General features: G+C 41.8%; 1 protein-coding gene across 3 annotated transcripts in view; it reads left to right on the top strand.

Annotated features, from left to right (window-relative positions):
* The window catches only part of PBX3 (PBX homeobox 3), a 340,789-nt gene that overhangs the window by 284,244 nt on the left and 41,215 nt on the right, over positions 1–15,330 (top strand). For all 3 annotated transcript variants that reach the window (XM_068248179.1, XM_068248180.1, XM_068248181.1), the window contains 2 exons: positions 2,053–2,294; positions 14,113–14,303. In XM_068248179.1, coding sequence (XP_068104280.1) covers positions 2,053–2,294; positions 14,113–14,303 — 433 coding nt within the window. The remainder of the gene's footprint in view (positions 1–2,052; positions 2,295–14,112; positions 14,304–15,330) is intronic.

Genomic DNA, 15,330 nt, shown 5'->3' with positions numbered 1-15,330 from the left:
TGTACTTATAAAGCGCCAACATATTACACAGCGCTTTTCCATATTCATGCGGTTATACAGCAAACAGAAGGCACCAGTAAAACACCCATGATGCCTTAGCTGTCTGCAGTCTGAAAAATCATTTCTAATAACGTTACATTGCAAATAGACTCGTACAGATCCCATTCATATATATGGCAATTTTATTATGAAATTGGAATTTCCCTTTAAATGTAGTTACTACAGTAGAGGTTGTGTAAAAGAAGGAAGTGGAGCAACTATATATAGCAATGGTACAGGTAGACATATATCCCGAGTATACTCTACAGGCTATCCGTAAGAGCAATAATATAGAGAAAACCAGAGCACTTATAACAGAACTATAGAGAGAGGGGGAAGGGCGCTCTGATTAATGAGTGACTTTTAAACAGAGAGAGAACCATTTTTTGAAGGATTTATGATTCAGTGTAGTTAGTGATTTTATTTAGTCACAGTATGCTAGCACAGTAGGGGTCTTTGCTGGTGTTTACATACAGCTATTGTTCCCAGTGATTATACAGGCCTGTGAAAGGAAGATTTGTTGGGTTTGTGTGCTGATAGCCTATGCAGGGTAATATTCTAGACAGTGAACTAGATCAGATTTGGCAGCGGTCTCTTCTGAAGGACACTCTCTGATGCCTCATTCTCCATTGTTCAGTGTGGACTTTGAGTGAAGTGGGACTCAGGGTTTTCGGGTTAAAAAAAGTATGCTTCAGATCAGACTTTGTTTGGGCAAATGTGCTTAAAGTGACTCTGTATCTCGGTCCATGCGTATGAATTCACGGTTATATCCTGAAACAGGAGTGTTTAATAAAACTCAGTTTTCTATCTTACCCTGAATATTGTTTTTTTTCTTTTTTATCCAGTCATATGAAAATTCTGCAGTTCAAATTAACCATGGATTAGTCAAGTTACAGATGAACTTGCTGACTCCTACATTATCAGCCCTCAACAACTTCCTACTGATGACTCATGCTGTCTAGGTGGACAGAAGACAGTATGAGTCATCAGAGATGGGTAATCATGTTGGAGACAGCATTTATACTGGGAATACACGGTATGTTTGATCTATTTAGATGGCTCGATTGATAATTTCCGACATGTCCAATCACCCGCCACGATTCCGTGCTCGATACTGCATGGAGGGCAATGGAAAAAGATAAGGTAAACGAGCAGAAGATAAGAGAATCACCCGCGGTATCGAGCGGGGAATCTATCGGGCGGCATAATCGAGCCGCAGAAACGCACCGTGTATTCCCGGCATTAGGCTTGAGTAATCTGCAGGACTTACATGGCTTGATAAGTACAATAGGCTCTGTGTATTTACCAAGCTGGAAAAAACAGATCATCAAAAGACAGGATGGGTATCAAAGCTCTCATCACACAAAAAAAAATATACAAATTCAACTACTTGGAAATGTTCTTGTGTAGTTAATTAGAATTGGTTAAAGAACATGTGACACCCATGCTAACCTAGAAATAAAAACACATATATAAGTAGATAAATACTAGTTCTACTTACATAACAGATGTATTGCACTGTCCACGCTATGATTCCTGTGAATTTTATAAAGGAAAAGCAGAGAATCCTATTCTAGGCAGTTTCCATCTTTGTTACTTTTGACCTCCTGACATCATTTTCCTCCCTCACTTTTTTCTCATCTTGCTAATTGTGAATTTGTTACCCACCCTCCTCCCAGAGTCTTTAGACACTCCACTTGAGGTCTATACTAGGAAGTGCACTGTCTTATGTCATTAGAAGGAGGGGGAGCTAAAGGGAAGAGGAGGAATATATTATAGATAAAAAGACCCCCAGCATGCAACTGTTTGGCAATGGCACTTAAAGGGCCAGTGCTCTTAAGGTATGTCATAACTCCAAACCATAACAGCAGAAAAAGTTTTGAATGCAGGATTAGCATCCTTATCACGTAATACACTTCGACCAGTTGCTGTTGAAATTTGATTTTTATGGTGACAATCCCGCTTTAAGAACACATGATTAAACGTCCACATATATTTCTCTTTTATCCAAAGGTCTCAGTATTCGAGGGGCACAGGAAGAAGATCCTCCAGACCCCCAGCTTATGAGACTGGACAACATGCTGCTGGCAGAAGGTGTATCAGGACCTGAGAAAGGAGGCGGGGCCGCAGCAGCGGCGGCAGCAGCGGCTGCATCGGGCGGAACCTCGGATAACTCCATAGAGCATTCCGACTACAGAGCCAAACTCAGCCAGATTCGGCAAATTTACCACACAGAGCTGGAGAAGTATGAACAGGTATGGCACTCCCACTGTTGTCTTTTCCATCCCAAACTGTAGCTGCTCTTTCTAGACAATCTTAATGTATAGTTTCACCTTACAGTTGCACAACACATTACCATATTTTATACAAATCCCATATTCCAGGGGTCTATCTTTGTACTCCATGCAGTCCTATAAAAGGATAATGAATCTAGTGCAATTGTGTGCAAGCCCTTATTTGACCTACACCATGGCGAAGTGGTAGATTGGCAGTATGAAAGTAGAAATAAATCTGAGCATGTGCCGTTTCTCTCCAAGATCCATGGTTGTTGGCTTCCTACTTATTTTAAACTCTGGTGAGACCTTAAAGGGATACTGTAGGGGGGTCGGGGGAAAATGAGTTGAAGTTACCCGGGGCTTCTAATGGTCCCCCGCAGACTTCCTGTGCCTGCACAGCCCCTCACCGATGCTCTGGCCCCGCTTCCGGTTCACTTGTGGAATTTCAGACTTTAAAGTCTGAAAACCACTGTGCCTGCGTTGCCATGTCCTCGCTTCCCCTGATGTCACCAGGAGCGCACGGTGCATGCACAGACCATACTGGGCCTATGCAGTACGCTCCTGGTGCCATCAGCAAGATTGAGGACATGGCAACGCAGGTGCAGTGGTTTTCAGACTTTAAAGTTGGAAATTCCAGAAGTGAACCAGAGGCAGGGCCGGAGCATTGGGGATTGGCTGCGCGAGCACAGGATGTCTGCATGGGACCATTAGAAGCCCCGGGTAAGTTCAACTCATTTTCCCCCGACCCCCCTACAGTATCCCTTTAACTACTATCTTCCATGGGTATGTACAGACTGTACATTGAATGCAAGCCAGCCAGACATATACTGCCAAAGGACTTCACACTAGGTTATCACAAAAAGGACCCGTGTATGTTTTTTTTAATGAATTATTCCTATTGCTGTATTCCCAGTCCTTTTTCAGCAATTTTCTACATTTACATTGTGTGTACGTTATGTTTTTAACATCTGTCCTTTTTCAGGATATCTAAAGGATGCACGAGGTGACATGATGAGATAGACATGTGTATGTACACTGCCAGGCACACTAATAACTATGCTGGGTTCCTTTTTTTCTTTCTCTGCCTGAAAGAGTTAAACATCAGGTATGCAAGTGACAATTTCTGTCCTAATCGGGACTGGGATGGACTATAGCGTAACCCTCGCTGATAAGGAATGACAACCATAAACCACAGGCAGTAAATGGCATCTGAGAGCAGGATAAAAAGGGTTAATAATTCATAGATTTTAGCTCTAGCAAACTTCAGTGAATGTGTCATTGAGCAGAGACAACAAAACAGTAGAAACTTATAAAGCAGATTGAAATATAAAATAAAACTGTGGGATATCTAAAAAATACATTTTTAGGAGGAGGAGGAGAGATACAAATGTTTATCTCATCAGTTTATTTTCACCTCGTGTTTCCTTTAATTCCTTTAAAGAGATTAAATTTCTCCTAGCACAAGATCCATAGAACACTATTTGTGCCCTTAAATGGAGAATATCAGCACATCTGCGAAAGAGGGTCTATGTATTTCCAGCCTTATTCCTCCCTCCAGTGAACAGAATGCATGCTATACATAACTTCTAGCAAAAGATGCCTTCACCAAAGTGCTCTGTACATTATCCACAGCTGCTGTAATTTAGATGACACTTAGAGAGCTGCCTTTCCAGAGCTGCACTCAAGTTGCTTTTTGCTGAAGGCGATATTGTGGTGAGGGTCCCTTTGCCCCTGAACATCTGGGAGCCCTGAATGTTGCAGAGCTTGATCTCTCCCGAATTCACCCAAATGAAAAAAAAAAGTTCATAACATAGAACTTCTTGTGTGACATTTAGAAAATGGTCCTGCCGAGGACAGACGTTTCTTCAGGTAGTTCCCCCTGCAAACTGTGTATAGCTGGTAAGAATGATGCATTCTCTAAGCCACACCTAATGGTGAAACTCTGCCTAGTCAAACATTTATGAATAAATTGACTACTATTAGCCATCATTGTACTATAGCTAAATGGTACAGTAGTTAAACGGTAACTAACATAAAAAATTGTAAAATTTTAAATACATGCATATAAAATGTAGATTTCCTCCAGAGTAAAATGCACTATAAATTACTGTTCTCCTATACTGCTGCTAGATGCTGTCATTTACATATATAGGTAGTAAAAAGCGGACAGATCTGACAGATTTTGGACTAGTCCATCTCCTCATGGGGGATTCTCAGTATTATCTTTATTCTATACAAAAAAAGACTCCCTGAACGGACAGTGTCTGTTCTCACTAGGCTGTTTGCCACGTACTGCCTTCCATTCGAGTCCTTCGCTGCCACTGCCCATTCGGGTCCCTGCATGCTACAAACGCACCATCAGAAGCATTAGGCCCCAACTGATTTGCAATAGACCAATAAGGGAGGCTGGATTCTCATTTGTTGTATGAGTAGTGGACCAATGAAAATCCTCCCTGGTACTCAAAGAGAAAATCAAAAAAGGTCAGCACACTACAGTGTGATCAATCCACATTTATTCGACAAAATCATGACATTATGCCATTCCAGCACCAACAAATCGTTTTGGGGCCACGGAGGGTCCCCTTTCTCAAGGCAATAAAGCAGAATGGTTATTGCCTTGACAAAGGGGACCCTCCGTGGCCCCGAAACGATGTGTTGGTGCTGGAATGGCATAATGTCACAATTTTGTCGAATAAATGTGGATTAACCACACTGGAGTGTGCAAACCTTTTTGATTTTTGATTTTGATACTTCTTTGGTCCTGCACACCACCTATGGTGTGCGACTCTGTTTGCATATTGTACTCAAAGAGGGTTCCCATTGGTATTTTGCAAAGCAATGGGAGCCTGATAGTTCAGTTGTGGCTCTGGGATCAATAAAGCTGCTATAAGAGGATTGCAGTGACGAAAATGGATTGGAAAACCATACAAAAAAACTGAAGCCCAATTTAATAAATGGATCCATTTAAACCGAAAACGGATCAGTTTTTACCGGATGCGTTTTGAGTCAAGTTGCTGAGTTCTGGCTCATAAGGAACCACTCACTGCTCTAGGGATGCTCAGCCCCAGTCATGCTTTGCAACGTAACAGCTGAAAATCTGACACCACATAGCGACAGTGTTGTCTACAACAACACATGTATAAATTATATCCTAAATCATGCATCTGTCTAGAGTTGGCCTTTAAGGAAGCCATTGACAGTAATAGCAATCTTATTTTTTTTTCTTTATTGAGGGATAGGAAGGGGGGGGGGTGAAAGCCAGGGAAAGAGGTGTAGGGAAGCTTTCAGAGCTGCAATTACTTTTAAATGAGAAGCTCAAGCAAACAATAGACAACCAATGGGTGCTCAGACCCTCTAATAGAACAAAATCAGTAAAGCATTATAACTGGGGGGCTAATTTGGGTATTTTTTAGCATCTTTATGTAATAAGTCGATTATCCTTTTATAAAAAAAAATGATGACCTGACATCACTATCTACAAGAAAGCCATTTCTGAGCAGCACTAAATAGTGGCCATTCATATGGCTAAATAGCAAGAGCCTGAACACAGTAAATGCTCAGCTCTCGGGAGAAGAGTAGGTGTCTGCCCTATTAGCATGCTCATGAAATGCAGATCTCACCGCAGAGCACTTTCAAGTTGAGCTCTATGCTAAAAAATGTCAATGTAGTATTCACTTATACCTCCATACTCATACATACAGACATGTGGGTGTAATGCTGAATATAAAGCCACTCAGTCACTCCATTATTGAGCACCCTCTCTTCCCCGCTGTTCTGGCAGTCATAAATAAGAAGGTAACACACCATCTTTAATGGGACGACAGCAAAGGAATCACTTTAGCAGAAGTGCACGCGTCTTTTTCTTAAGGGCGTACCCGGATTTTAATTATCTAAATGTAAATACTTAACGAATTTTACTTAGAGTAATGAGCTAGAGTGCATACTACATAAATGAGATGTTCTAATTAATCTTGTATGAACTAGTGCTTTAAAGGGATGCTGGGTGAATCCCACAAACCCTGGGCTCGTGCCAAATTGCTAATCAGCCTTTCAGTTCATACATGGCTTCCCTTAATAAGCTGCGATACGTGCGGCAAGCTTCGGGGAAATAAATCCCCTCTTATTCCCAGCTCTAAATGTTCCACTTACCAAATTCTACTTTAAACAACAAGTCGAGTATAATCTTCGATGTTAGCGCTGTATTGATTTTTAGTTTTCATCTAATCATAAAATCATTTTATTGCCGTTTTTATACTTTCTCCAGCCATTTGTTATTTACTGTAAAAGTATCAGTGCTTCTTCATGCTTCTCCCATAACTTTGAAAATACCTTTATGGGTACAGTGGAGTATTTTATTTTCTGGCAGTTTTTTTTTCCTCCCCCGGACATATATAAATTTATCTTTGTGTTTGATGCTTTGTCATGTCCACCAATTTTATTTCGGCTCTTCCAAAAAAACGTTACAGCCAAACCAGCTGAACTAAAAAGGTTTCTGAGAAAAATGGTATTTGCTGACTTCAGACAGTTGATTGTGCCAAGTTCTAGCCAATTATCCTGTTTCTGTCAATGGTGAGGATCAATTCAAGCCTTAAAGTCCCCCGTCACTATTTTAAGGAGCTTAAACTAGTGACAGGGCTTAAGAAGGTGAAGAAGTTACTGTAATAGCCACTACTTTTCCTTTAATCTACCATATATTCCATAAGAATCTCTGTGCCATACATTGATATTAGTTCACTGAGGTGTCTCTATAATAAAGTCAGTGGAATGTGTCACACTTAACCACTTCACCACTTAGAGTGTTTTCCCTTAAAGGATACCCGAACTGAAATGTGACATAATGAGATAGACATGTGTATGTACAGTGCCTAGCACACAAATAACTATGCTGTGTTCCTTTTTTCCCCCTCAGTCTGAAAGAGTTAAATATCAGGTATGTAAGTGGCTGACTCAGTCCTGACTCAGACAGGAAGTGACTACAGTGTGACCCTCACTGATAAGAAATTCCAACTATAAAACACTTTCCTAGCAGAAAATGGCTTCTGAGAGCAAGAAAGAGATAAAAATGGGAATTTCTTATCAGTGAGGGTCACACTGTAGTCACTTCCTGTCTGAGTCAGGACTGAGTCAGCGACTAACATACCTGATATTTAACTCTTTCAGAGAAAGAAAAAAAGTATAGTTATTTGTGTGCTAGGCACTGTACATACACATGTCTATCTCATTATGTCACATTTCAGTTCGGGTATCCTTTAACATCCAGAGCAATTTTCACCTTCAGCGCTGCTTCCTTTAAATCAACAATAACTTTATAACTATATTTTACACCAAAATGATCCATACTTTTTGCCACAAATTAGGCTTTCTTTGGGTGGTGCTTTTTTGCTGAGAGTTATTTTATTTTGTATGCATTTTAAAGGTAATAAGAAGAAATGTTTCAACTTAATTATTATTTCTCAGTTTTCAGCTATTACAGCTTTAAAACAAAGTGTGCTACAGTAGATAACACCCACACATTGTATTTGTCCTTTTGTCCCAGTTTTTACACTGTTTAAATTACATCCCTAGTACAAAGTATGGTGACAACATTTTATTTAGAAATAAAGATGTATCAAAGGTGTACCCTATCAATAATTACAAGTCCTTGTTTGCAAAAATAACAGTAATACACCTCTGCGGCATACATATTTAAAAAGTTAAGTCCCTAAGATAACAATGTATGTATTGCCTTTTAAATTGAATCACTTATACTTTTTTTTATTTTTGTTGTTGTTGCTATAAGTGTGTTATATGGGGCAGGGAGGGTGCAGAAGGTATTAATGTATTCATTGGCAACATATATAGTTTTGGCCACTAGATGTCCCCACACAGTCCAGCCAGCAGGACGTTTTTTTCTCTCCTCACAATGGAATGGAATGACCACTGTTGCTCGTTGCTACAGTTATAATTTATACGTTAAACACTTTGATTGGCTATGGTAACATTTGTTACCATTTACCAATATGTGCACTACCATGTGACGATGCGGGCGTGCATGTCACTTGCAAACAGGAATCACCAGTGCTGGTCATTTTTTTCTTGTGGACTTGCAAACAGGAATGGATGTCTACCTCCCTGGGAGTTTAAGTGCAGTTTTCAGGCATGTAAATACCCGTCCTGCAGGAGGGCAACTAGGTGAAAAAACACCATTCAGAAAAACATTTCTTATCTCAGTTTAAGATATTTGGTTCCCTGGTATTGGGATAGGTTCTCCAGTAATTGTAACAAGAAAACACACAAAACTACCAGAAGCCTATATAGTGTAGTATGTTCAGAATGATGTATAAAAGAAGTAAAACTTTAATACTCAACTACTCTTAAGTTAAGCAAGGAGACCTCATGTCCGGGCCACTGGAATGCTGCAGATCCTTATCACTCTCCTAAAAATAATTTTATGTGAACATAAAAAATGAAAACAATCTCCCAAAAAAGTGCCAGATGGCTAAGGATGTGTGGCACTCATATCTGACTGCTGTAGCTGTCCTGCACTTTTTTGTTCAATCGACCTGGAGAAGCTGGACAATCCTGCAAAACGTGTTGTCTTACCTCATACACGCTAATAATTTTTTTTTCCAAAATTTGGCCTTATCTTTCAGGAGAGCTAAACCAACTACTTTCCTTTCCATTTTAACCTGTTTTTAACAGTTTTATATACTTTTTGGGCACCTCCAGTCCCTTTATATATTTCTATATATTGTATCTCCTACCTTTATGGCTGTTATGCCCAAAATATCTTAATTTTTAAGTGCTCTGGGGTAGTCATGCGACTGCCACTGATCTCAGTTGATTTAAAGAGGAGCTGTCAGCCATACTATCTCAGAAAAAAACATATATATAAGTAGATAAATACTTGCTCTACTTACATAACATATGTATTGCACTGTCCATGTTTTGACTTTAGTGATTGTTCTACAGTAAAAAAAAAGAGAAAATCCTTATTAGCTTTTCCCATATTAAGTGTGGCTATTTTGAAGCCAATCCTTGTGTAATTTCCTCCCTTACTCTCCTCTGCTGATTTGCCCGCCCTTCAGTATAGAAAGTGCATTGTCTCAGCATGAGAAATGCTGGCCAATCAGAGAGGAACAGAGGTGTGGGAGGGTAAAACAGGAGGGAAAGAGGTTTCTGCCAATCAGGCTGCATTAGTTGAGTCTGAGGGGAAATAGAGAAGCAGAAAAGGACATGCCCTGCAACTTCCTTTTTGTGTACCAAATTTTGTGTGTACCAAATAAGAGTCAGGTAAACTGGGGAATTATCATTTATCAACAAGTAATAGTGATTTTAACTTTTGGACTGCCTGGTTAGCATCCTTATTACTTGTTTCCAGATAAAAATAAACAATTGATTTTTTATTTTATGCCCGACAGTTACACTTTAAGATTCTGTCTGTGGCTCCCACGTTGCCTACTGCTTATTCCATAAATACATAGGATCAGTACCATGGAGAGCACATAGCATGAATCCAGTGATAGGCCTCTTTCGCATGGGAGGCTGAACTGGATGCTTGTCAGGCAGTTCAGTTGGACAGTTCATCTGTTGCCCATTGAGCTCATTCCAGATGTAGTTTAATGCAGCCGAATAGCAGCGAAAAAAACACATCATGTTGCATTTGAGCAGCAGAAATTCATCTCTTTCATTGTAGAGGTGGTCAGTGTAGTGCTAATAGTTTTATATTGATGCAAATTATACTTTCATTTTATGCAAATGTATGCGGGTGGGATGTGGTCTAATTCCAAGCTGGATTCATTGTATAAAATATAACATTTCTATAAACCCAGAATTATTAACATCTCACCGGCCACCTCTGTTTCAACGTTTTGTCTCCTTGTGACTTGATTTGTAGCAGACAACTCAATGACTTTTTGGCCCTGCTGTGCCCCTCTAGTGTAAACATATAACCGGTGAGGGAGTTACAGAGGCACAGATAACCCTTTTTCTGCAGCCGCTGTCATACTTCACTCACTGATCTCATCTCTGCTGGTAGGATACGATTTATTATTCAGATTATTATTTACAAAAATCTAGATGGCCTCTCCCATGCATCATAGAAGCAGATTATGTCCCTCTGACAAATAATCTGACATGATACTGTGTATATAACGCCTCATGTGTAGTTTTTCAAGCAGTCTTTAAATGAAGTGCCACTTGGTGGAAAATCTCAGGCTGTCAGGCAGGTCACTGGGTCAGGTAATATACGCACAGCACGGTGTGTACTTTTACACTTCAAAATCTTTTTGTGTAAACTAAACTTCTGAAGCCTCTTTTCTCAGCTACGGCTAACAGGTTGCAGAAAGTAAACTACAACTTTTTCCTGTAAACCTTGGCTAGTATTTACATTAAACCCATGTCAGAGGAACCTTTTCTTCTCCCATAGCTTTCATTTCATAGTGATTAGTTTCCATTTCATGACCCGTTCATTGTGTGCGGATGAAATGGAGCAGCCGTTGGTTTCTTCTGAAGAGCAGCGCACTGGCTGAACATCATACAACACGACAGATCCAATATTTCAGTAGCAGCATACAGTATACAGAGTCACCTGTGCCTGTTCAGTAAATTGTACAGTGCAGAGCAGGCTTGAGATTTACTTCATTGTTTGGCATATAAGACACACATTTTCTCCCCCCCAAAATGGGGGAGAAAAAGTCCTTGCGTCTTATATGCCCAAACTTATGAAGACCCGCCAATACGAACCGCTGACCTGCCCCGATGTCAGGGACTCCCTGTATTGTCCCCCTGTGTCCTCCTTCGCTTGTCCATTCCGTTGGCGATCAGACACCTCAGAGGACACACAATGTTGAGCAGAAGGACACCCATGGGGGAGGAGAGGACATACATGGGAGACAGAAGGACACACATGGGGGACACAGCAGGATATAAGGGGACACAGTAGGACACATGGGTGACAAAATAATTAGGGGAGAACATCTACAAGATGCTCCTGGACCATGGGCACACCAGGTTTATAATATTTTTTCCCCTGGTTTTTGCCCTCTAAACCTAGGTGCGTCGTATATGCCGAACAATACGGTATAATTTACCTCTACCTTTATGTTTGTAGAAAGGGTTATGCTAGCCATACACGGATCAGTAACAACCCAATATTGCAAACGATCGATCACCACCTCATCAGAAATTTTTGGGTAGTAGCAATTGATCTTACCTCTTTGTCAAATTTATATCAATTAGATGTCAGCTTAAATCTGATTGAGAATCAGTTGATCCGCTAGCATTGTACTGCTCTGTCCGGTACAACATAGTGCAGTTGTTGACTAAAGGAGTACTGCCAGGGGGGAATATGGTTCAACTTTCCTGGGGCTTCTACTGCCCGACACCAAATTCACACCCCCCCGCCCAGACTGACGTGCTGTGCCCGCGCCGGGACAAAGAGATCCTCCAGTCCCCGACACGGCCCACTTCCTGGTTTTCGCAACTTTAATGTCGCAGTCGGCCCTGGCCGGCTGTGTCCTTGCTCCCCCTGATGTTGCGTACTGCACTTGTGCAGAAAGGCCCTGGCGACTTCAGCCAGAGTGATGACGCACGCGGCCAGGGCCGCAGTGGGCAGATCGCAGTGCTGTACAAGTGATTACGAGCTGTGTTGGGTTTTTTTTCAACCTGCCAGCCGCGATCGCAGCTAGCAGGTTATTTACAGAGCTCCGCTCCATAACTGAATGGGGATGCGCACGCAATCCCCGCTAATCTCTGCCCACAGCTCTTGATACCTTTCGGAGTTAGGCGGTCCTGGGGCTGCCACCTTCCGACGCCTATTGGCGTTAGGTGATTGGTAAAGGGGTTAATGTTCACAACCCTTCCCTTGCCTCCCCTGGGTGATCCCGCACAACAACACCTGATCTGGCATATCAGAGGGAGGTAAGGTCAGTATTTGGGGGTTCCTCCACACCTTTGGGCCCCCCTGCAGTTGCAGGGTCCACCCCCCTGTAGTTACGCACCTGAATAGCAGTATTGCTTCTCACAAATGCTGTCAAATTTTGATTGCTTAATGATTAACACTTTTTCCAAAAATTAAACTGATATGTTCACTTTATGTTGCGGCCTGTAGAGATATGTCCCAGTGGCAGTAACCCATGTGACATGTCCCTAAAGGGATTTTATGAAAATGCCAGAATGTCACCAACATGTTGGTAACATTCTGATCTTTTTAGGGTCATCATTTCTGGGTTGTAGCCCTTATTGTCATTTCGCTTGGATTTGATGTGCCAGCTATACAAACAAATTGACCTTCCTTTTGAAGGCATTGTATTGTTGATTTTAGGATGAGAACAAAGTATCAGATCACAGCAGTCTACCCTGATTATTTTGGACAATATATATTTTTAACGTGATTTTCTGGAGTGTGTGACTTTTTAATGTCATATGCCAGTACAAAGGAATAACACTTCCAAATGTCATCTATAAAAACATACAAAAGTGACAGACTGCATTCCTAAAGTGTATCTGTACAGTCACTCTAATTTTTAGATAAAAAAGAGAGGGGGACACCGAGAGCCCAATATAGTGTAGTATGCAAAACAAAGGGTTGGATTTGAACAGTATATAGTGTATATACTCACAAGTGTAGGTTACCACCTAGGTAACCACTGTACAGGCAGGTGAGGAGATTAGACCTGTCCTCACTCAGGATTAAAAGTCGCTCTCTGTAGATAGGAAAGAAGATGGGGATCGACCCCTCCACCAGGGGTGGATATTGGTAATATAAGAGTAAACAGAGGCGCCAACAGGATAAAAAGCATTAAAAAGTTTAAAATCCTCAAGAGGTGGTGGTGGACTCACCTCCCCGAAGTAGACAGGATGCTGTCAGTTTTTATACAACAGGTTTATTCATATACTCCAAAATAAAGGCCTGTACACAGAGCAAGGGTGTCAAACTGAAATGCAAAATGGGGCGAAAACTGATCACTGGGACTAAGTCACGGGCCAACCTCAATTTCTAGGGGCCACCTTACTCCCTTCTAAAGTTTCCTGGTGACTAGTAGCCCCCACCCTTCCCTCCCCTATACAGTTTCCTGGTTTATAGTGGTCCTCTCCTATACAGTTCCCGGGTGTTTAGTGGTCTTTCCTCCTTTCCCTATACAGTTCCCTGGTGTTTAGATGCCCCCTCCCTCCCCTATACAGTTCCCTGGTGTCTAGTACTTACCGTTTCCCTCCCCCATACAATTTCCCTGGTGATCTAGGGCTTCACCTCCAATATAACTTCCATATTGCAAAGTGGGGAAACCATTTGTGGGCAAAATTTGATGGTTCGGCAAGACAGATTTGGCCTGCCGGGCGGAGTTTGACATGAATGCATAAGAGCGTTCTCAGCACTCTCTGCCAAGAATGTACTGGGTGTACTTGTGACACCTCTGTAAGGCACTTGGCCACAAACTGTCACCCAAGGCATCATGTCCTGTTCCCTGCAGGTGACAATAACTGAATGTGTAATCACCCTAAGTTTTCTGTGTACCAGATAAAAGTGTGTTAATGGACGACATGGTGGTAGCCTGACTTGCCACCCTAAGGTTTTGAACTTAATACATTCCAGCGTTGCTGCCTCCCTACAGTCCATATGTTTTGTCAATGTTTATTCAAAGGTGTCTGTAAATTGCTGTTATAAAAAGGAGCAAAGTAATATAGATGTGTAAAATAATGAAATACCCCATATAACAAATAAAGATCTAGTAGTTATTACTGCACTAAAACAAAATAATGGTGTTAGATGCAAAGTGTTGGTTCTTACGGATTATATTATGTTTATTATATGTCACAGGCATGCAATGAATTCACAACCCACGTGATGAACCTCTTGAGAGAACAGAGCCGGACGCGTCCCATCTCCCCCAAAGAGATTGAGAGGATGGTGGGCATTATCCACAGGAAATTCAGCTCCATCCAAATGCAGCTGAAACAAAGCACGTGTGAAGCAGTCATGATCCTGCGGTCGAGGTTTCTCGATGCCAGGTTGGTATTAAGCCTGGTAATGATGAATAGCACCTGTATATTCTACTCTGTGTCTTGGCCTATAGCTGCAGACCTCCATTAGTTTAGTAACTTAAAGCCAAAGCATGTTCTTCTAGCCAGAGCCGGGACAAGGTCCTCCAGCACCCAAGGCAGAGACACCAACGTGCGCCCCTCCATCCCTCCCACCCTAGCCGTCACACACTGACTGCTGTTAGACTAAGAGGCGCCACAGGGCCCACAACCTCCCCAACACCTTAATATCTAGTTATCTGGCTTGCAGTCACTGCTATGTATCCACTTTTATTATTTCTTTCTGCTTCAAACACAATTAGGAATGACAGCTGAATGAATTCTGCGCCCCCTCCTACACTGCTCCCCGAGGCTGGAGCCTCTCCAGCCTATGCCTCGGCCCGGCCCTGCTTCTAGCCCTGTGTAGCTCCTCAAAAGCTCTAAGACCATGCCTGGTCTGTATCTAGGCTGTGCTAGTTTGATTACCTGTCTACAGTTAAACATTTTTTCGCAGTTGATATAGAAAACATGCACACCAGCCTTTTTTAAGTTCCCATTTTACATCTGTGAAAAGCTTGGTTGGTCACAAAGTGAACAAAGCCCAGATGGCACTGGTTCTTTGAACCGTAGAAGGAACATGCCAGGCAGCGTACAAAGTTATTGTAAAATTTGCACAGAATAGTAGACAGTGGGACTAGGACATGCTCTGTTGCATCTCTGGTAAGGACTCTGAACACTTGTCAACGGCGTCCAACATACATCTCTAAGAGATCAGTGAAGCCTGACTTTTTGTGGCAAGTACTGTTCACCATGTTATCCGAAGGGCAGCATGCTGTGCAGTGTCCACAAGCGTAAGGAATCGGCTAAGAATAGAGGACTTTAGAGGACCTTGGGACTTATGCTTTTGCTTTCCATTCTACATTGACAACAAGTGCTTGTCAGCATCACCTGGTGGGTTCCGTATAGTCTTTCTATGCAGTTTACCTTGATAGCTATGGCCATCACTGAACAGGGCTCA

Source organism: Hyperolius riggenbachi, chromosome 8, assembly GCF_040937935.1.
Source record: "Hyperolius riggenbachi isolate aHypRig1 chromosome 8, aHypRig1.pri, whole genome shotgun sequence".
Taxonomy (NCBI): Eukaryota; Metazoa; Chordata; class Amphibia; order Anura; family Hyperoliidae; genus Hyperolius; species Hyperolius riggenbachi.
Note: the sequence above shows the minus strand (reverse complement) of the source record. Positions and strands in the feature narration are given on the sequence as shown.